Source organism: Chrysemys picta, chromosome 2 (genome assembly GCF_011386835.1).
Source record: "Chrysemys picta bellii isolate R12L10 chromosome 2, ASM1138683v2, whole genome shotgun sequence".
In the NCBI taxonomy this organism is placed as follows: domain Eukaryota; kingdom Metazoa; phylum Chordata; order Testudines; family Emydidae; genus Chrysemys; species Chrysemys picta.
The window spans coordinates 98,931,695-98,954,400 of record NC_088792.1 but is presented as its reverse complement, the minus strand read 5'-3'; the positions used below and the strand labels follow the sequence as shown (position 1 = coordinate 98,954,400).

The window sequence follows — 22,706 nt, the reverse complement described above, 5'->3', positions numbered from 1 at the left end:
TCTTCTGTAAAACGGAGAGGATAACTCTTACCCAGCCTTTGAGATCTATAGATGGAAAAGTGTTCTCATTATTAACCAAAGCGATCGGCAAAATTGTAAGAATGATCAAAAGAAACCTTGCAGATCTCAAACACCGGAGTCTGGACCACCTTCAGCACAGGCATAAGGTTATTATATTAGTAGAAGTAGTATGTGTGTCAGTATTGTGGTAGCACCTATGCCTCACGCTGCCCTGAAGCCTCACAGGCTGCTAATCCTGACCTCTTCACAATGCTACACCACTAGCGCTGGGCAGCGGAAGGTCCCGCCCCCGAAATACCGCCGCGGTTGCCACCCCCCAAATTGTAGCGCCCTAGGCAACCGCCTAGGTCGCCTAATGGGTTGCGCCGGCCCTGCTTACAAGGTTGCTTAAGAAAAAGAATCAATGCAAGTTTCCCTCATTCAAACTTCATGTTCTAACTGAGACTCAAAAAGAAGCCCATGGGACAAATGAAGAACTATGCCACAGGAATGCTGGGACCAGAATCAGACCCTAGTTGTAGTCTAGAATTGTGATTCTAAATCCTTTCCATCCTGCAATCACTATCAGAGCCCCTTCCTATCTAGCTGGGGTCTAGTCAGGACCCCTCTCTCAATTTGCAGGAAGTGAGGGCCAGAGAGGTCACTAGAACCCCTGGTCTAAGTACTGAGGAACATGGGGTAAGCGATGTGGGGAAAATAAACACCACTCTGGAAAAGTTAACCTTATTTAAAGGTGACTTGCAGTGGAAAACAACATTTGTGCTCCTTTTCACTCATTTATGGTATATGAAGAAGGCTTCAATGATTCTCATCTGCCCTTTCCCCACCTACTGCAAAAAAGTAGGATTTTTTTCTATTACAATCATAGGTCTTGTCTGTTTTATAACTAGGTAGATGACTTGGGAAGTAGGGAAATTATTAAACCTAAAGAGATTGAAAGCTGGGCCATTAAGAGGAAGAGATTATTAATCAGACAGTTTAAAATTTTGTTAACAGCTATTTAACGTTAATGTTTAATACACAATTGGTAGTAAGGACAACTTTGTTAAAGATTCAGCATCTCTGCCCCTTCAGTTAAGGTGTGAAAAAGCCATCTGTGTGTATTAAGTCATCCAAAACCAGATCCAATAAAACTAGGGAAGCCCAAACATGACATTCCTGATAATCCCAAGATAACACAGGCAGGAAAAAAATATTAAACTCCTCACTATTCAGACCTTCATTATCTCCCCTTGCCACTTTTTTGGCAGGACACCTTTCAAAGTTCAGGGCCTGGAAAACCCTGGCCTTGGAGTACTATTTTTTAAAACCAATCAAAAACTTGGCCCCCCAAAAAGACAATTTTGAAACTTAGAGGTACGTTAATTATAAAAAAAATCCTGAGGTTTTGAAAACTTTGCTAAAGATCTTTGAAGTCACCATAATAAACTACAACTTCACAAAAAGGCTCCTGCATGCTGAAAGAATGGAGGAGACAGGCTGTATTGCCATAGACACAAAACACAATATTAAACTGATAAATGCATGCAAACTATGGGAATCTCCATCAGCTAAGTGGGAAGTAAGGAGAGCAAAAGGGGGTCAGAGAGAGAAAGTGCGACTTCCTTTTATAGAAAGCATGATGACAAGTGCTAAGTATTTGTGAGATCTCTCTGTAAAAAACCAATTCAGTGATATAACAAAACAAAACAAAAAACCCCACACAGTAAAGAAAACTCACAGCAGGCATATCCACCTGGGACTAATTCCCCAACCTCTCCATACAGCAGGCAAATGGTTCTCAAGAACCTCTCTCTTGCTGTTTCTAAGGTACCACTATTGCAATTAACATGGATATGTTCTCACTGACAATAATAAAGGGGCTCAGTGTGCAGCCTGAAGCCGCCTGCCTGTAATTCACTGCAGTACTGTCCAGAGACAGGGGAGACTTGGTTCCTGCCAGCCCTAGTTGTATCACAAAACAATAAGTCATACTAAGCGGCTTTCTTCCTTCACTCTGTGATGCAACAGCTACTTTCCAACCAACAGCAAGAGAGAAAGGAGACACAGAAAATCATTTTCATGCTGCTGAGCCCCTGTGCATCTTGAAACGAACAGATGGGAAAGGGTCAGCGGACACATCTGCAGTAACATTCTCTATCACATGGTAAAGGTGTTATGTTATGCAGGACAAATGGACAGAAAAATGCTCTTGGCAGTCCTTTTTAGTGGGTTGTGCATGTGAAGCATTCCCCCTCCTCCCCACATATGCTGCCAACCACAGGTAAAGTTTCTTATCCATGTGATTTTAATAGCGCATGGTTAATATCAGTGGTCTTTTATTGACAATCACTTGTCATGGAGATCACACACACACCATTTAATGAGTACAAACAATGAGAACTTTGTGGTTTAAAAAAAAAACCCAATCTTAAGAACTCTGCCTGTATCTAAACGGACCAAAGGGCTTTTTAGACTGGTTTGTTTGCCTTGGCTAACATTTTTGTTCACATAAAGGGAGGTAAAGAAGTTTTATGAACAGCCTGAACTATTAAGTTTACCTTACATCCCATACCCTGAATCTCATTTAAGTCTATGCAAAAAATGAGACAGCAATTACACAAATGGAAAGAAGCTTGCAATTTTTGCTTTTTTATTTTGGATTTATTTACAGTTAAAACAATTTGATCAGCAAATTATGTCTGTTGCCTTGTACTCAAAAAATAATACTTTGTTCTTCTTTTAGTCTACTTTTCATCTGACGATCTCTACGTATTTGACAAAGATTGATTAATTTAACCTCACCATACATCTATCAAGTAGACATAGCATGTATCATTCATCATACATATTTTACAGAGGGAGAACCTAATGTACACAGAGGCCAGCGCTTACATTTTCAGAAGCGCTCACACATTCTGACGGCCTCCATTTTTGGATGGCCAACTTAAGACACTTATGACTTGCTTTCCACTCACACTTTCAGCTGTCCAAAGTGAGACCTGCAGGTGCTCAGCTGCTCTGAAAATAAGGCTCTAGGGGATCTCATGTTGACCATCCAACTGAAGCATCTAAAATTAGAGGACACTTTTGAAAATTCAGACCACACAGCAGACTACCTGCAGAATTGGGAACAGTATACCTAGATCCTAAACATCTATAGAACATCTCATCTGCATAGTGTTGTAACTAACATAATACCCTTTAGCAAAAGTAGATCCTAAAATGTTCAATTCAGTCTTCCCCATCAATGATTTCAAGCTTCATAAATACAATGGCCTGGGCCTGCTGCAGAGGTTGACATGAACACCCATCCCGAGAAATAACCCGCAAGTAGATGTTGTACCCTCGCTCTGGCTGGCAGAAGGCCTAATTTAATCAAGGGGGTTTTCAACAGTGTCCTAAAGGCAGTGACTCATTATTAAAATAATATTTTAAATATATAGAGCACCCATGCCCAAAAGCCACTGGGTGTCTAAAGAAATAAAGGCAGGGTAACACGATACATTCCAGAACTGGCAAACAAATATTCCCATTGGACCCACTTTCCAACCCTCTATAAAGCTGACCCACATAAAACTAAAACAAATTAAGCACAGGACTGTTACAGGAGTCACAGCTGTAGCAATAGATAATATGAGATAATACAATTGGCTATATAAATGCCCCAACTGCTCATGGATTTCAAGAGTGCATCTGGGCTCTTTGGAAAAATAGGATTTTTGAGACGCAAGAACCTCTGCATAGCACACATTGCTATTGTGGCACAAAACTGATTTTTGACTAACCAGGTTCATTTTTAAAAGAAAGACAAATGTACATTTAGCAATGGTCATTTACTTCTTGCGGGATCCTAAATTACCTGTGCAGCTATCTGCCTTATGGTTTTGCACTTCCGTCCACCACTGTAGTATTCGAGTGCCTTTCCCGTTAAATAGACAGACAATAATGAAGTCAATCGAGCCCAGACCCACTGATTTCAATGGAAGTTAAAAGCCTAAATACCTTTGTGGATCCTTGAAATCTCTGGCTCTTCTTCCATTTGGGGTTCTAAAAATCTCTGCTTGGGGCAGAGTTGCTTGTTTTATTTTTTTCAGAAGAAAAAAGAGTCAGTGATTGATGTTGTAAATGTCTCTCTAGTTATGGTGGGAACCCTTTGTCAAATAGGAAAACCTCTGAATTAACTGTCTATCCCCACCATATCTGCTTGCAATAAATTTCCATGATAAATACATTTCAAGCCCTGCTATACAGAGCAGCATGGTCCTGCGAACCGCACAGAGAGCCAGGAATTTAATGTGTTCTAATCTCTGCTCTGACACTGACCTCCGTCACTAGCCTCAGGCAAGTCATTTAATCGCTGTCTCAATTTCTCCCTCTAAAATGGAAATAACAACAACATCTGTCTGACTGGAGTGTTGTGAGGTTAATGAATTAGCTAACGTTAACTTTGGAGAACATCTAGAGATATTTAAGAAGATATGGGTCTAGTATCTGAGGTTGAATTTAATATATATTCGTTTGTAATCATGTTGTCTTTTTCGGATTGCCTAAATATAAATATTGTTTTATTATTTAGATGTAGAAATGTTTTATAGGGTGTATTTTGTGCTATTTAAGCAAATAAATAAAATACTTTATAAGTTAATGGTTGTAAAGTGCTTTGACAATAATCAATTCTAAGTATTTATTATTATTACAGTTACTTCTATTGCGGTAATGGCCTGGGAATCCCAAAAAAGTCTGAATGAAAAAAAGGCATGACACAGCTAACACTACTTTTAAATATTAAATTAGTTCATGTGGAAGCTGCAACCTGGATAAAATAATCATGTAGCAAGTCAATCTTGTGCAGCAGTCATAAGGCAGTCAGTACACCTTACCATAGATTTCAGAAGTTTCACTCAAAAAAACCCGTCACATTTCTTTGATCCAGTGGTTTATGCTCAACAGTTCTTAAACTTGAGCCTTTTTTCTACATGCTATTACTGATAACAATCTACAATACATTTTATTTATACAGCATCTAATGTATAAAAATATCCTGAGCTTTACAAAACACATCCAGATGGCAAAACAAACATACCAGATTAAAATCAGTATAAAACCTTAAATAAAATCAACATGGAGGTATATCCAAAGAGGATTTATGCAAATTACTTTTCCAACCACACCAAATCCCAACATAACATGTATTATAAACCAAAGACATCTAATCAAATAGATCTTGCATGTGCAAAACCTCCCACATTTTCTGATGAACAATTCTCTTTCTGGTTTATTTTATTGCTTTTCTTCAAGTCTGTTGCTCTTATTCACACTTTGCCTCTCGTTCTTTATAGTGAATTTTTGCAGAGTCTAAGAGTTATCATGGAAGGCACTGGACCAGATTCACAGCTGGTGAAAAAGGCACAACCCAGTTAATTTGAATAGAATTAAATCCACTTATACCAATGTGATTTTGTCCATCCCCGTCCTGTTTTTTCCCCTTAAGTGTGACAATTATGGATGGCATAATAGCCAATATACCAGGAATAGTTCATCTAAGTGGGTGGCATAAACCTAAAAAGAAAGAACACGGATTCTAAAAATATCCATTTCCTGAAACACTGCATCATTATGTAGATACTAGTCGTTTTCCAGTCAATCAGTTTTCTCTTTTTGCAACAACCATATTCCTTCTCTAAACTATCCAGCACAGAGAACTACATCATTTCCAAAGCTTTAAACTACCAGACGGCATCCAAAGGGTCAAGTGTTCAAAAAGCACATTAAAGTAACCACTTAGGTCTTCTGGAAATCAATGAAATACACCATACCAGGAAGTATTTGATAAGGAAGAGATTGAAGTGCATTGGCAAATCTGTGAAAGGGGAGCTCACACATGGCAACATGCCTGCATCAGGCCTGGTTCACATCAGTGTAATGCCATGCTTTTAGGTGCACTGAATTCAACCCCAAAAGTCAAATCAAGAAATGAGAGTACAGCTGATCTTTTTATTAAAAGCATGTGGATCTCACTCCCTACAAAGTCACCCTTCCAGCTCTGTGATATAAATACAAGGCTTAAAATAACTTTTTTAAATTAACATAAGCTGCACTTTCCCCCCTTTTGTTGTAACTGCTAAAGCTAAATATGAAACTACCAAAATCATCCAGGAAGTCTAAAATAGAGTGTTCCTCACTCTCTCTGGAGTCTGTTCATTCTGATGCCAATATTGGCAACCGTCCATTTTATATAATACATTTCATCAACAAAAGGGCACCAGTCCAAAAACTGGATACATCTTCCAGTCCAATCCTAGCTGAAATCTGCTCATTCCCACAAGGGTGAATCTGTACAGCATTTAACACCTACCTAAGACGCTAACCAACCCAAAGTGCTTCAAGACAAGGTAGCGTTCAACAGTTAGTGTTCCAGAATACGTGTCTGTTACTGAATCAATTCCAACACAAGAATAATGTACAAATGAAATTCAGCATACAGCTGAATACTAATTATAAAACGTTAGTTCTTAGAGCTTCTAAACTGCCAATTTTGTATAGCCAAGAATAGTTTCATTTGCCCATAATTATCACCATACCAGTATTCCCTGTATACTCTCCTTCTCATCAACACCCTGCTGCACCTCCCTGAGAACTAGCAAACTCAGTCCTACAAAATCAAGTCAATTTCAGCATAGAAAATATTTTTACAACAGCCCCACTACAAAGCTGCTTTTTAAGTTTTTCAGATGCCCATAGGAGTTTTCCATGGCTCCTAGGGGACTAAAAGCTTTTTCTTCCCCCATCTGTACAGTTATAGCTTATGAGCATCATTAATATTTGACTACATACAGATTTCTCTCTCAAAAGGTTAGTGTTCCCCTCTACTGGGGGGAAAAATACACAACAGCACAAAAGAAAGGAGGGAAAGAAAGATGTGGGATGGGTGATCCAGAGTGAGAAAAATGAATCCGGAATCTCAAACCACCCATTCAAGAATCAAAAATGAAAATGTATTCAAGGTCTCCAAGGCTGACAGCACAAAATACATTATAGTTTTGATCTTCAGAGGGGGAAAGAGACACACATAGAGGGACTCCCAGGAGGGGGGGAACAAGGCCAGATTTGGGGAGACATGACCACACAGATCCACTTTCTGCACTAAGTGATTTGCCATAATTTAAAAAGTAATCCGACCAATCTGAATACATAAATGCCATGATTAATAATAAGATTTTTTAATATATCACCAGAAAATCTATTTGCAAACAACAGAAGAATAGTTATTAAATTTAAAATATATATATATATATATATATATATATATATATATATATCTTCAATCTTACCTCCAGAAACAAGGAGAGCAGGAATATGACCCACTGCTGGAAATGGTTCATTTCGCCTCTTCTTTCTGTATCCTTATTTTCTCAGGTGCACATGAAAGCTGTCAACAGAGCAAGCCCCATCACTGTCACTGGGGGGAAAGGGGGGCAAGAAGAGGATCAAGGGGTGAGTATGGCGGGGGCGACACCCAGGGGCGATGCCTTGATTGGGTGGGGCGGTAGGGTGGGTTTGGGGGGAGGAGGAGCAGTGCACACACGGAGGGATCCCCTGGCTGGGGGGGGACAAGGAGAGATGGGGAGCCACGCCCACCCCGATCCCCTGGCGAGGGGGAGAAGGTCAGGGCTGGTCAGTCCGCAGTCAGGCTGCCCTGCGCCCTCCCGGCCAGCAGCTGCGGGGGCACCGTCCGGCGCGGGGAGCCTGGCTCGGGGCCGCGGGAGCAGCAGCGGCAGTAGGGAGCGGATCCCGGCGAGAGCGGCTGAAGCGGCACAAAGAGGCCCGGCGCCGCGGGGCGGGGAGAGAGGAGCGGCGGGGACCCGCCCCCGGGACCGCCCCGTGGCGCTTCCTGGCCGGGGAGCCGCCGCCAGCTTGGGCCGGGAGCAGAGCCGGGCTGCGGGCCGGGGCTGCCCGGGAGGAGACGGGCGATGGGACCGTGCCCCGGCCGCAGGGGGAGGGAGCTGCTAGGCACCTGGATGGCAGAGCAGCCCGGAAGGGAAGGAGACCTGAGCCCGCTGAGCTGCCCTGCAGCCTCCCCCTCGCTGCGGGCTGGAGAGTTCCCAGCCCCCGGGCCTGGCCTCCTGCTGCCCAGCTTCCTGGTGTCCAAAACGCGCCCAGATTTTCATAGGCGCGAGGCCAGGGCTGAAAACCTGCCCTCTCCTTGTGCCAAACGGCAGCGGCTAACGCCAGGCCTGGGATGGCTGCGGGGGGTGGGGGGGTTATAAACGGCCATAACAGAAAGTGTCCATCAGGCAGCCTCTCTGGGTCAGGGCCCATGTTCGGTAGGTGGGATTAATGAGGACACTTGAGGCCCCCCGTTTGTGTTGTATGTTACAACGGCCCCTCAGAGGATTAAGGTACCTTGTAGAAGGATTTAGGAACAAATTTTCAAAAGTAACCACTGAGTTTGGATCTTCCATTTCCCACTGGTAAGGCTGCCAGTCTGTCACGGAGGTCGTGGTTTCCGTGACTTTCCAGGACTTCCCTGACGTCTGCAGCAGCGGTGTGGCTGACCCTAGGGCTGTCCAGCTGGGAGAGCCCCAGGGCCCGCTGCCCCTGCCTCTGCTTGGGTAGCCCAAAGCAACTTGACCCAGGGGGACGCCAGAGCAGCAGGGGACCTGGGCGCTGCCCTGGAGCAGCGGTCTCGGACCAGTCGCTGCGCCCTGGGGGCCGTCCCCCCAGAGCAGCAGCAGCGCCCTGGCGGCCTCCAGGGCATCTAAGATTTAGTCAGGGGTATTTATAGTACAAGTCATGGACAGGTCAGGGGCCATGAATTGTTGTTTATTGCCCGTGACCTGTTCATAAGTTTTACTAAAAATACCTGTGATTAAAACGTAGCTTTACTCATTGGCCAACGTGAGATATCCTGGCCTGGATTGGTCAGATATTCCTAAGCAGCCACTGCACCCACGGAAGGCAGTAGTAACTGCAAAGTGAAGGTCTCCATTTTGGCCAACATCAAGGACTGAACCAGGGGTCTCGGACCTAAAAGCAAGAGTCTGTGCCGTTTAAATTAAAAAGGTAGGAAAGAGCTGTAACAGACTTGCAGCCTCTGTGACTTGGACATAGAAGAGAATATCTAACACACTGACTGGTGGGTTACACACACCATCTAGGAAAATCAGATCCAAGTTATTTCAGTGGCTACTTTTGAAAATTTGGCCCATAATCCTTATGTGAAATGAGAAGCAATGCATATACATAACTGTCTAAAATCAAATGTAGGCTTAATAGTCTTCAATTACAGGGTTCTGTCCTGAACTTGCATTAGAATTTAACTCACTTTCCCTCTACTCCTAAGGGCATTCTGCACAAAAAAGTTACAGTTTCTGCACACAATATTTTAAAGCTCTGCAAAATTCTGCACATTTTATTTGTCAATAAATTAATTTGGAGGTGCCAGCATGGCAGTGGGGAGCACAGGCCACTGGCTGCAACGAGGTGGAAGATTGCCCAGCCGCCCTCTCCCCCCCCAGACATAGACTCAGTGGTGAGGCTGCACTTGACACTGACACAGTGCAAGGACCAGGCCTGCCCCAGAAACACCCCAGGGCTCTGCCCCTTTGCATCAAACGCACCCGTGGGTCACACATATAAGAGGTTTGGGGAAGCTAAGCTTCCCCCCAAAAATGCTGGCCATGCAGGAGAGCAAATGCCACGGATGCTGCGCAGGTCACCTCTTTTTGGAGGTGCACTGGCCTGCCACCTTTGGAGCGCCAGAAGCAAAGCTCCCTAGAACTGGGAGCAACCGGTGCTCAGACTGTGGCCCTGACCGCACTTCACCCCAGGCTCCACCCCCGCTCTGCATCTTCCCCCAGGGACCTGTGCTCTCTCCACCTCTTCCCCCTAGGCGCCTCCCGCCCACCACGGAGAGGAGCAGCCAGCCAGGACTTAGGGGAAGCAGCGGAGAGAAGCAGGGAGGGAGGCATCTGGAGAAGAGGCAGAGAGGGGTGAGGGTGGTCTTAGGGGAAGAGGAACAAGCAGCGGGTGGGCAGGGAGGGCCTCAGGGGAAGAGGCAGAGAGCGGGGGGCGGCTTGGGGAGGAGGCAGAGAGCGGGGGGGGCCTCAGGGGAAGAGATGGAGTGAGGGCAGGGCTACGGTCTGGGTGCCTGTGACCCCCCCCTTTCAGGGAGCTTCCAGCATTGTGGGTAAGCCTCCCCAAATGGAAGACTCACACACAGCCCATGAGTGAGCCAGGTATGGGCAGGCAGGCTCAGCCCAGCAGGATCCAAGTGTGGAGGGGTTTTAGTGTGTGGGGATCCAGGTGTGAGATGAGAGGGTTCTGGGTGGGGCAATCTGGGTGTGGGCAAATCAGTGGGGGGCTTGGTGAGAGGGGGATCTGGATGCAGAGGTAATGGGACTCTGCAGGGAGGTCTAAGTGAAGGTGGTTGGGGCTCAGCTGGAGGGGTCTGGGTATGGGGGACTCAGAAGGGGGTCTAGGTGCAAGGGGAGTAAGGCTTGGTGGGATGGGAGTCCAGCTGCAGCTGGTTGGGGCTTGTGGTTGGGGGTGGTCCAGGTGCAGGGGGGGGTGGGGCTCATCAGGGTGGGAGTTCAAGTGTGTGTAGGGAGGTCTGGGTGCAGGGGGGTTCTGGATGCAGGGGGCGAGGCGCAGCAGGGTGGGAGGTTTCTGGGGGGAGGCTCAACGGCAAGGTATGGGGTGGTTAGATGCAAGGGAATTGGGCAGATGGGGAACAGGATGTGGGGGGCATGTGCAGAGCTTCCTGCAGCTGGGGGAGGTTTTTTTGGGGGGGGTGTCTGACCGAGCCCTGGCCCCAGCTGCTCCGTGCAGGGGAAGAGGAAATCTTGTCTTCTCCCTCCCCTAGTCCAGACTAGCAGCTGAGCCTGGTGCTCCTGCATACATTGATGGGACCTCTGTGGTAACAGAGAGATAAAGGGAGAATTCTGGCGGCAGAATTGGCAATTGGGAAGGAACTGGGAAGAAGAGAAGGGGCTGGGAAAAGTCAGAGGAGAGAGAAAGCGCACGCATGAGGAAAGGCTTGGAGAAGGAAATTAGGGTCTTATGACCTAAGGTTTTTTGCTGGCCTCAGAGGCTAGCTCTGTCTATATTTCCAGTTGATAGCCCACTGGCCATGTATAGTGCCCTGAGTGGCTGACAGCCAGCTGTTAGGTATTCTTCATTCTCTAAATAACCCAATACACATTACTGACACCAAAGTTAGAGTGAGGATCAATCAGGTGTCAGGAGTTTTATCTTGGTAAAATGAGGGAGTCAACAAGCATGTGGACAAGGGGGATCCAGTGGATATAGATTTTCAGAAAGCCTTTGACAAGGTCCCTCACCAAAGGCTGTTAAGCAAAGTAAGGGAAGATGCTCTCATGGATCAGTAACTGGTAAAAGGATAGGAAACAAAGGGTAGGAATAAATGGTCAGTTTTCAGAATGGAGTGTGTCCCCCAGGGGTCCTTACTGGGACCAGTGCTGTTAAACATATTCATAAATTATCTGGAAAAGGGGTAAACAGTGAGGTGACAAAATTTGCAGATGATACAAAACTACTCAAGATAGTTAAGTCCAAAGTAGACTGTGAAGAGTTAAAGGGATCTCATTGGGTGACTGGGCAACAAAATGGCAGATAAAATTCAATATTGATAAAAGCAAAGTAATGCACATTGGAAAACATAATCCCAACTATACATATAAAATGATGGGGTCTAAATTAGCTGTTGCCACTCAAGAAAGAGATTGTTCTTTGAAAACATCCACTTAATGTGCAGTGGCAGTCAAAAAAAAACCCCTAAGAATGTTGGGAATCATTAGAAAAGGATAGATAATTAGACAGAAAATATCATAATGCCTCTATATAAATCAGTGGTACGCCCACAGGTTGAATACCGCATGCAGGTCTGGTCACTCCATCTAAAAAAGATATATTGGAACTGGAAAGGGTACAGAAAAGGGCAACAAAAATTATTAGGGGTATGGAAAGCTTCCATATGAAGAGAGATTAATAAGAGTGGGACTTTTAGCTTGGAAAAGAGACAACTAAGGGGGGGGAGGATATGATAGAGGTCTATAAAATCATGATTGGTGTGAAGAAAGTAAATAAGGAAGTGTTATTTACTCCTCATATCCCAAGAACTAGGGGTCACCAAATTAAATTAATAGGCAGCAGGTTTAAAAACAAACAAAAGGAAGTATTTCTTTACACAAAGCACAGTCAACCTGTGGAACTCTTTGCCAGAGAATGTTTTGAAGGCCAAGACTGTAACAGGGTTCAAAAAAGAACTGGATAAGTTCATGAAAAATAGGTCCGTCAATGGCTTTTAGCCAGGATGGGTAGGGATGCAAAACCATATTTTGAAGTGACCCTAGCCTGTTTGCCAGAAGCTGGGAATGGGCGACAGGGGATGGATCACTTGTTGATTACCTGTTCTGTTCATTCCCTCTGAAGCACCTGGCATTGACCACTGTCAGAAGACAGGATACTAAGGCAGATGGACCATTGGTCTGACCAGTATGGCTGTTCTTATGTTCTCATGAAAAGAAAAGGGACGGACAATACTTTGTCAACACGAGATATGGTTGCTGAGGGGGAGAAAATTCTGGACTTGAAAGGAAGGAAATAGTAGAGGGTAGTGATATACTTCACTTCACTCATAGTGTATTTATTACTCTTGATGGAAATTATCTTTGTAGAGAAGGATATTGATATCCAAACCCATAAAATTCTCTCCAAACCAAATGCTAAACTGAAAGAACAAAAGTAGCTCAGGGCCCAGGAATAAAAAGTTTCAGATTTCATATAAGCCCTGCCTAGGCTCCATCAAGTGGTATTAGTGCTCTTCCGTCATCTTTGTTTGGACTCCAGGGGCCACATTCATCCCTGGTGTAAATCCTCTACATTTAATAAAATTACACTAGAAATTCACTTAGCCCAGCATGTAGCATTTTTGTCGTCTGTGAAAGCATGTGTTTCAGAAAAACCATTTGCAACTTGTCTATCAAATAAATGAACACTTTCTTTCTACCACACTACAATGCATCAGCAATGCATCTAGGAGGCACATGTTGCACCAATCAAATAGAACAGCTGACTTGGACAAGCCTTTTCTTCTGGGCAATTTCTCTAAATAAAATTTAATCCGTATTTCACATTCTGATTTTCCTGTCTCTTAAGACAACATTTAAATGGTTTAGCACTTCAAAGAATAGCCCCCCTGTGCCACTATCTGGGCATAAAAACAAGTTTAGAAAACCCACAGAATAAAAGTTAACACTTATCACAAAAATGGTTTTATTGAAAATTAGTTCTAAAGCCATTATGAAATATATGGTCTCACTGGGGCTGTGTGTAAAATAAATATGGTAACCACTATACTATGAAAACAGCTAATACTATATTATCTTTCATTTCCCTATTTGTACTGTATTATATATTTTGAACTATTTGTATTAGCATAGCACCTTGGTGTCCGTGTCTTGGACCAGAATCCCATTTTGCAAGGTGCTGTGAACAGAATAAAAAAGATAGTCCTAATTATATATGTAAAACTGCTTCTTTATATTTGTCGAAGAAAAACCAGTCATTAGTTCGTGATTTGTTGTTAAAGGTGTGTAACATTCCTGTACAAGTACATTTTTAAAGCTTTTGTTTCAGAAAGATGTAAATGTAACTCTTCTTTGGGTAATGTTGATTTTAACAAAAGAAATATAAAAAACTTCTCATCTTTAAAACACATACAAGACACTTGCTGAAATAGCTTGGATGGGAGAGTATTAGGCTAAAGAGATATGGTAAAAGTCCCATTGTTCAATCCTAGGTTGTGGAACTCTTCCCCTCCCCACGCGCACACTCCCTTTTTACCTACAGCCTGGATTCTGCAGTCACATGCAAATATGAACAGCTTCACACACAACACTAGTCCCATTTGCAGGATCAGGGCCTAAATTACCACCAGACTGCTCAAAATAATGATGACTAATTTCTTATCTTGATCACTATAACTGGCTAATAACTAACCATTGTAGCCCTAAGGATTAATCTGCTTGTTTGTATAAATATATCTTTTCTTATAAATTTGAGTATTTGATGTAATAGGATTATAGATTTATATTAAAAATAAGTTTGGCTGTAATGCAAGAGACCTACAGGCCAAAACCTTGTATGTTAAGCTAAGGCAAAGTTAGCACATTTTGGGACCCTTACCCAGAAAAGTAAAAATAGATAAAACACTCATGCAGATGTCTAGAGACCTTTTGCCTAAACCGATAGACAATGAAGATGGCATAGGGGATTTTTCAATGTTGTACCCACAGAATTAACAAGTACACCACAAGTGCATACATTCCTGTCATCCATACGCACATACATACTAGCCTATGGGGTAAATGTACCCTAACATTTCTGTGGGGGAAGGATGAAATTTGGGCATAAGAGGAAGGATTTCTGACCAATGCCCTATAAAAAGACGGTTCATCTCGCCATTTGGGAGGCAATTCTACCCACCCACCTACTCTTCATTGCCTCCACCTTCAACAACGTATCGATGCTACCCATCTATGACGGCTATTAACTATTAATAGGCCGTACATTATTTCTTTTCAAACTTTAAGTTTTAAGGGAACTAGGCTAAGCTTGGTTACCCTACGCTTTATTTCAGTTTAAGGCTTATTGAGTTAAGTTAAAGAGTAAACAGCTTTAACAGCTATGCATTTAGCTTCCTCTGCCAGAGGTGTGAAAACGGAACTGCCAAAGGTGTTGTCCCTTATTTTCCAACACCGGGTTATTAAAACAAAGTGTGAGTATTAACCAAAGTTTGCAGCACATAATATTGTATTATCATACGTATCTCTTGAATAACAGTAATACAAGTGTAACTCTGTAATTCTAACTGTTTTACCATTTGCTTACTATTTCATTGATTTTAATAAAAGGTCTTTATGACTATATCTGTCTCAGTGTAAGCTTCCTGTCATACCCGTGAAGGTCCTTTTATAAACTCCATGAAGCCTGATTCAGGACAAACTTTATCTTTGGATCAAACAAATTGGCGAGCCTAAACCCATACTAATTAATATCCAAAATAATTATTAATACTATTAATATTAATTAATTAAAAAATAAAATAAAGTGTATAAATTAAATCAACATTACTAACACACTCCAAAACAGGCTACAGGCTGGCGAGACAGCCAGGAGTTTCGAGGAGTGTGTGACAGGAATTTTTAGGAATTCCAGGCATCTTTAGACCCTTAAGAAATCTCATCTGAGGCATAAGTAAATGGTTAAAATTACAGATATTTACAAACTTCCTCTCTCTTAAAAAAAAGCAGAAGCCTCATTTCCTGTGACTGTGGCTTGGCACCAGTCCCAGTATTTCCAGTTTAACTTAGAAGTTTAATTTTAAGGTTTTTTAATATAATACTGCAGGATAAAGTAATAGAGTTTTTGGCTAAAGTAATATTATTTAAAGTGATACGCGTGTTTAACGGGTTTTGTAAAGGTTGAAGTTATAACGAATGGTACCGATAAGATATTAGCAGTAGCGTTGGATCCGATGACCCACACTAGTGGTGGCGGGGGAGTTGACAAAGCAAGGTATTAATCGCCGCCAAAAAGGCTGCAATAAGTCAGAACTTGAACAGTTCAAAGATACCTTATCTCAGTCCCCTTAACTCTCCCGGATTGCACCTCTGATCCGTCTGCCTCAGTATTCCCCAGTATTTGGCAGGTCCCGACAGAGGGAAGAGATCTCTCGATTTGCTATAAGCCATTTTATTTACTTGGGACTTATTGAACGAAGTGTACAAACCGGTTAGGGGTGTTATTTCCTGTTGTTTCTGTGAAGGGACACCTTCAGTTTCAGAGTAAAGCAACAGAGTATTTATTCTAGTTTATTAAATAAGCTAGTAAAGTTGTAGAATTTAAATGAGTTCTCTATTTCGTATTAAGAGTGTTAAAAGAGAAGCAAGGGCAAGAAGTCTGTTGGAGTTGCCCGCAGTCTGGCTTTAGAAAACTTTGCCAGGAAATATATTCAAGAACATGAAGGAGGTTTAGAACAGCTGAGGAATAACGAGATGATTTCTGAGCATAGTAACCATGGGGTTTTGTAAGTGAGATATTTGATGAAGAAATAGAGCAGAAAAAGAAAAGGGCTAAATTGGTAAAGGGAATAGCTGTTGAATGCCTGCTCATGGCTTGTAGTTCGCTGGGAAAGAAATTGAATACAAAAATAAAGTTACTCAGGGAAGCTCTGCAAATGCTGGTGGCCTATAGAGTAGACTGTGGTCGAATGTTGGAAAAGATTAAAGAAGTTGAAAGGGGAGAAGATATGGTAAAGGAGGATAAAGAATTGATTCCCATTCCTATTGGCATGGTGGAACCGACAAAGGTAGAAAAACCTACAGGGCCAACAACTAGAAGTAGGGCAAGAGAATTAGCTCAGGCTGATACAGTACCTTTAGAAGCGGAGTTGGAGATTGAGTCTGAAGAGCCACGAGGAGAGTCAGAAGAGGAAGTTGGCAGTGCAGAAGCTACCGGCAGTCTGCAGATAGAAAAAAGAAGTCCTAAGGTGGCACCACAGGAGGCGGAGATGAGTGTCATAGAAAAAGCGGCTAGTGATGCAAAAGAGGAGATGAGCAAAGCAAAGGGGGAGGAAAAATTCTCTCCTCTGTTAGTGCCAGTCCCTGATAGTGAAGAGGCAGTGCCTTTAGAGAGTGTCATTGTTCAGGAATTAGAAGATGCAGTATCACAAGTGACACGAGTAGCTAGTGCATGTGATGTAGTAATCTCTAAGTTACAACAGAGAGAGCTACAACAACCAAGGAATAGAATTCCTGCTCCTCCACCCAATATTACATTAGCACCATATAGAGTAGAAGATCCAGTCCCTTTGGATGGACATTTATTGGCATTTGGACAATCAACATTGCCTAGACCCCAAGAATTTTGTGGACCCCTTATGCCCCTTTGGTATATGCTGGTATCACCTGGTGTACTGGTAGAATGCCCTACTACACCAGACCTTAGCGGACTAAGAGATGTCCTGCGTCAGTGTGGAGACGCCCTGAGTGTAAGACATAGAGGTTTTATGGAAAGTTATCCTACATATCCAGGATTATCTCCAGTGGAAAGTTCTGATGGTTCAGATGAGGAAAATGTGAATTTAGGGAAAAGGAGTCGAGAAATAGAAATTATAGATTCAAGCTCAGATGGAAGCCCAGATCCTGATCCAGAAGGAGGAGCTTCAGATTCTAATTCTGATTGTCCTGTAGCAGTTGTTACAGATATTAAGACCTTAGACCTAGTAGGTAAGCAAGTAGGAATGATGGAGGATTCTTCAGTTGCAATACATGCACAACATGTGCAAGAGACAGCAAAAGTGTTTGGCTTACCAAGGGAAGATTGGGTTAAAATCTTACAACTCACAGTCAGGGCCGGCTCTAACTTTTTTGCTGCCCCAAGCAGCAAAAAAAAGCGCCGACCCGCCGAGTGCCACACCGCACCGCACCGTCGGAACCCCCCGCCGAGCGCCCCGCCCCGCGCCGCCCCCCCTGCCGAGCACCGTGCCACCGGAGCCCACCCCCCCCAGCGAGCGCCACGCCGCTGGAACCCCCCCAGCGAGCGCCGCGCCCCGCACACCCCCCCGCCGAGCGCAGCGCCGCCAGAGTGCCCCCCGCCAAGCGCCGCTGGAACCCCCCGCCGAGCGCCGCGCCCCGCGCCGCCCCCCCCACCGAGCGCCGTGCCACCAGAGCCCCCCCCCCCGCCAAGCGCCGCTGGAACCCCCCGCGCCGAGCGACGCGCCCCGCACCCCCCCCGCCGAGTGCCGCGCCGCCAGAGCGCCCCCCCGCCAAGCACCGCGCCGCCAGAACCCCCCCCGAGCGCCATGCCCCGCATCGCCCCCCCCGCCGAGCGCCGCGCCGCCAGAGCACCCCCCCCGTGGAATGCCACGCCGTGCCGCGCTGCCCCCCGCCATCCCAATTGGCCACCCCTTACCAGGTGCCGCCCCAAGCATGTGCTTGGTTGCCTGGTGCCTGGAGCCGGCCCTGCTCACAGTGAATCGAGCATTGTGGAGTACTTTGCCACCTGAGTATAGGATAGGAGAAAAAACTTTTAATGAAACTGTAGCCCTATTGGAACATAATCAGCATCGGGGGCAAGCTAGGGGGCCATTCTGTCTAACCTAAAGCAGAAAACTAATTAGACTCCACATCAGTTTCATTTGCGGTTAAGTGCAGCCTGGCAGAGTCATATGAAAAAGGAAACAGATGAGCCACCATACGTTAGTTTGCTGGTTAATAACTCTCTTCCCCAGATACGGGAAATGGTTAATATGCACATAACTGATGATACTTCTTTAAAGAAGGCATTAGCCTTACTGGCTAAGGCATATGCACAGGGAGGCTATAAATTAGGTCGGCGTGGAGCCCCTGTTGCAGTACTTCAGGAACCACAAACTAATCCCACTGTAAAGATTGAGGGACCTCGACCTCAACCAGGGTTAGGATGAGGGGCTCCTAAATTCCCTAGGTATCAACGTTGGCAAAATGACCCTAACCCACGTAATAACCCTGGACCTTCGAGTGGCCAAGCCCCTCGACAGGGTTATGCGTTTGGATCCTATGTAGGGGCCCGGGACCGTGTTCCTTTCTTTTCAGATGCTGCACAGAACAATTCGTGTCTGTAGAGACCTAAATCACCGCCTCTGCACAAAACGGAGGACTCAGTTGTAAGGATGTTTAGGACAGTGCAGCAGATGCTTGAGGCTCAACGACAGGATAGCCGAGAACTCCGTGCCCATGTGAATGAGCTGATGATGGAAGGCCAAGGCTCAGCACCCTTGAACCATCCAGTGGCCTCTGTTGATCCATTCCCTTTTCCCCGGTGGACAGTCTCTCCTCCAGAATTGTCTGCCTCTGAAGAGATAGAGGAAGAACCCATAGATTATTTGTCTGCATATGCTGCATGACGTCAAACAACCCCGAGTGTAGTCATAACCCATTTAGGCAGGGATGCGAGTGGGAGACCCACAATATCTGCAGTGGTAGGGGGCCCTCAACAGGAATTTTATTATAGATACTGGGGCAGCAATTAGTATTATCCATGTCAAGGATCCTGTCATCAGGGTGTACTAAGACACTTGCAACTTTTGCAAGTAATCAGGTTGTTACCACACTTTCTATACCCCTTGAAGTACAAATAGGTCACCTAAGAAAGGTTCATACCTTTGCATTGATGAAATTAGCAGACCCAAAGAACTGTCTACTGGGAACTGATTTCTTATACAAACAGGGATGTGTTCTTGATTTGGGTAACCAATTATTGTGTCTTTCAGTAGAACAGGCAAAGGATGACTCTCCAGTAGTCATACCTGAGTGTGGCATGGTATCTCCAGTGGAGGACTCTGAAACTGAGAGGTATGATTTGAACAAAATAGTGGCTAAGCATGCAGACCAACCTGAGTTATAAGCGTTACTTCGCAAGCATGCAGATGCCTTTGCTAAACACAATCCATGATTGTGGATGCATGGCAGTCACTACTGTTGTGGAAGAAGAAGAGATTTCAGCCCAAAGACAGTATCCTTACCCAGAACAAGCAAATCCGTACATAGAAAAGACTATCAAGTCTTTGCTGACACAGGGAGTACTACGTAAATGTACTTCCACTGCTAATTCCCCTATTTGGCCTGTAAAGAAACCAGATGGTTCGTGGCGTCTCAATAGATTACAGACGCCTGAATCAGGTCACACCCACTGGTGCCCTCCCAGTGGCCAAAATGCCAGATCTAATCAAATCCTTTGACCCAGAGGCTGTATGGTTTACTGTATTAGACATCAGTAACGGCTTTTGGACATTACCATTGGCCCACATTTCACAGTACCATTTTGCATTTAGTTTCCAGGGAGTGCAATATTCTTGGACACAGTTACCCCAGGGATATAAAAATTCTCCAGCTTTATTCCATGAACAAATGAGGTGGGTACTGTCACAATTTTCTAAACCAAATGTTCTATTTCAATATGTAAATGACCTGTGTTTAGCAACACAGACAAAAAAGGAGCATTTAGAAAGACTTGACGAGCTCCTGCAAATTCTAAAGGAAGCAGGGTTAAAGTGCAATCTGGCCAAGGCCCAGCTAATGGCCAATTGTGTCTCTTTCTTAGGCCTTACCCTGACAAAGTGGGGTAGAATCCCGGCACAACAGAAGGTAGATGCAATCCAAACATTGCCTTTACCACGGGACCCAATGGCTTTAAGATCCTTTTTAGGTTTTAGGTTTGAGTACCACAGGGATTTTATCCCAAATTTTGCTTCTATTGCAGGTCCCTTGTACCAACTACTAAAGAAAGGTGTCCAGTTGAAATGGTCTGAGCAACACACAGAAGCAGTATCCCAGCTAAAACAGGCCATTGTCAAGGCTCCGGTGTTGATCACTCCAAATCCTGAAATACCCTATCATCTGGAGGTAGCAGAGTGTTAATGCGTTAGCGGCTGTGGCCTCACAAGAAAGGCATGGGAAAAATCAGACCTGTGGCCTAAGCCTCACGTTTAATGTCATCAGTTGAACTTAAATATGACAATTGTGAAAAGTATCTATTGGCAACCAGTTGGGCCATACAACACTTTTCTAATTGGCCTCAGCCCGATCATATTACACTCATCGCACACTCCCCCTTCAGTTTTTACTGTCCAATAGGGTAAAAGATGGGCAAGTCTCAAATGCTCGCCTAGCCCACTGGGCATTACTGATGCAAGGGAAAGATATTGCAGTCAAACCTATTAGGACACCATCTTTGTTACCAACTGCACTATTGTATCAAGGGGAGCCACACGTGTCCCAGTTTTGATCAATTGGATCTAAGGGGGGAGGAAAAACAAAAGCTTTTCCAGCCTTTGACCCAGAAGACAGATTCCATTAATAGGTATCATTTCTTTGTTGATGGTTCTAGTTTTTACCATCATGGCAAACCCTATACTGGATTCGGAATCTATGCAGTTCCTCCCGCGGAGAAAGGAGAGCCTTGGGAGAAGGCACTCCACATTCGGCTCAATATGCTGAATTAGCTGCAGTGGCTTGTGTGTTGGAGTTCTCCATCGCTACCACATACCAAAATATCTGTCTGTTTTCGGACTCTGCACGGGTATGCAATTCTCTCACAGATTTCTACCATGTTGGGAAACAAATGGGTTTATATTTTCTGATGGCACACCTATTAGGTATGCATCACTGATGAAAGCAGCGAAGAGTCCTGTGGCACCTTATAGACTAACAGACGTATTGGAGCATGAGCTTTCGTGGGTGAATACCCACTTCGTCGATGCACGCAAAGCTCGTGCTCCAATACGTCTGTTAGTCTATAAGGTGCCACAGGACTCTTTGCTGCTTTTACAGATCCAGACTAACACGGCTACCCCTCTGATACTTGATCACTGATGAAATACATCCATTGGTTAGCAGTAATAATTACTGTTCCAGGGCGGCCAATTAAAGTGAAAAAAGTGAAAGCTCACTGGAAATTAGACCCTTATGCTATAGAAAATGAAAAGGCTGATAAATTGGCCCGAGAAGGAACCCGATCAGGGAAATTTTGGAAAGGAAAAGATCAGGAGTATTTTGTTACTACCCCTAGTCCTAAATGTCCTATAGCTGCAACTAAATTGGTACAACCCGATACACCAGATTTAAAAGATATGCAAAAATTGGATAAGGACATAGTGAGAATAATCCTAAAGCTTTCCAAAACAGGAAAAGAAGGGTCATTAACAATAGACCCTTTGTACAAAAGACATGAGCAACAGTTACAGGTAGTAGATGGAGTTCTCGTGTATATAGGAGGTCCTTTCCCTGTGTGGGTAGTTCCAGCTCACCTATGGAGGGAAATGATGTACATGGTCCATGATACTCCTACAGGAGAACATCAGGGAGTGGACAAAACTGTTCAACGTCTTGCATCTGTAGGATTGTGGCCACTTAGGATGGATGTGTAACAATATTGTGAAAATTGTCTGGCATGTGCCCAAGCTAATCCAACTCCATCCAAAAGAAATGCGCCACTAAAATCCCAGGTGTATGAAGGTCCTTGGATGGCTTGGCAAATTGACTTTGTAGGTCCTTTGCCAAGGACTCAAAGAGGTAACCAATATCTACTGGTGATTGTTGATCCTCTCTCAAAATGGGTAGAGCTAATACTGCAAAAGCCACTGCCAGGGTCCTAGTAGAGCAAGTCTTCTCTGGCTGGGGGATCCCTGCAAAGGTAGAATCAGACCAGGGATCACATTTCATGGGACAGTTCTTTAGGGACTGTCTTAAATTAATGGGAGTCCCGCAGAGACTACACATCCCATACAGACCACAGTCATCTGGGATGGTGGAACGAACCAATCGGACTATAAAAGTGATGTTGAAGAAACTGGTTGCTGCCAATGGACGTCACTGGGACACCCTCATGCCTTTAATTTTAATGGTATTGAGCGCGACACCGGCTGCATCTACTGATAAAACACCTTTTGAAGTGATGACAGGCCGAACAATGCGATTACCAGAACATTTAATTTGGCACACTAGTGGCACTCAATTAGAGGGAATAAAAATAGATACCTACTTGCAAAATCTGCAAAAACATTGAAATCAAATCCACTTGCAGGTAGCTGCCAAATTGGGAAAATCCAAACGTAAGGCAAAGGCTTACTTTGACAAAAA

At 44.2% G+C, this 22,706-nt stretch overlaps 1 protein-coding gene across 6 annotated transcripts in view; it reads right to left on the bottom strand.

Annotated features, from left to right (window-relative positions):
- Window positions 1-16,512, bottom strand: part of VOPP1 (VOPP1 WW domain binding protein) — a 98,209-nt gene extending 81,697 nt beyond the window's left edge. Inside the window, exons 1-2 of one of the 6 annotated variants that reach the window (XM_065583866.1) lie at window positions 16,464-16,512; window positions 7,335-7,432 (exon numbers count right to left, since the gene is read on the bottom strand). In XM_065583866.1, the coding sequence (XP_065439938.1) occupies window positions 7,335-7,385 (51 nt within the window). In that variant the 5' untranslated portion in view covers window positions 7,386-7,432; window positions 16,464-16,512. Of the gene's footprint in view, window positions 1-7,334; window positions 7,463-7,641; window positions 7,896-8,017; window positions 8,206-16,463 lie in introns of those variants that run through there. The other 5 variants (XM_042842819.2, XM_005287314.5, XM_065583864.1 and 2 more) reach the window with 5 other exon arrangements.
- Window positions 16,513-22,706: the final 6,194 nt, after the last annotated feature.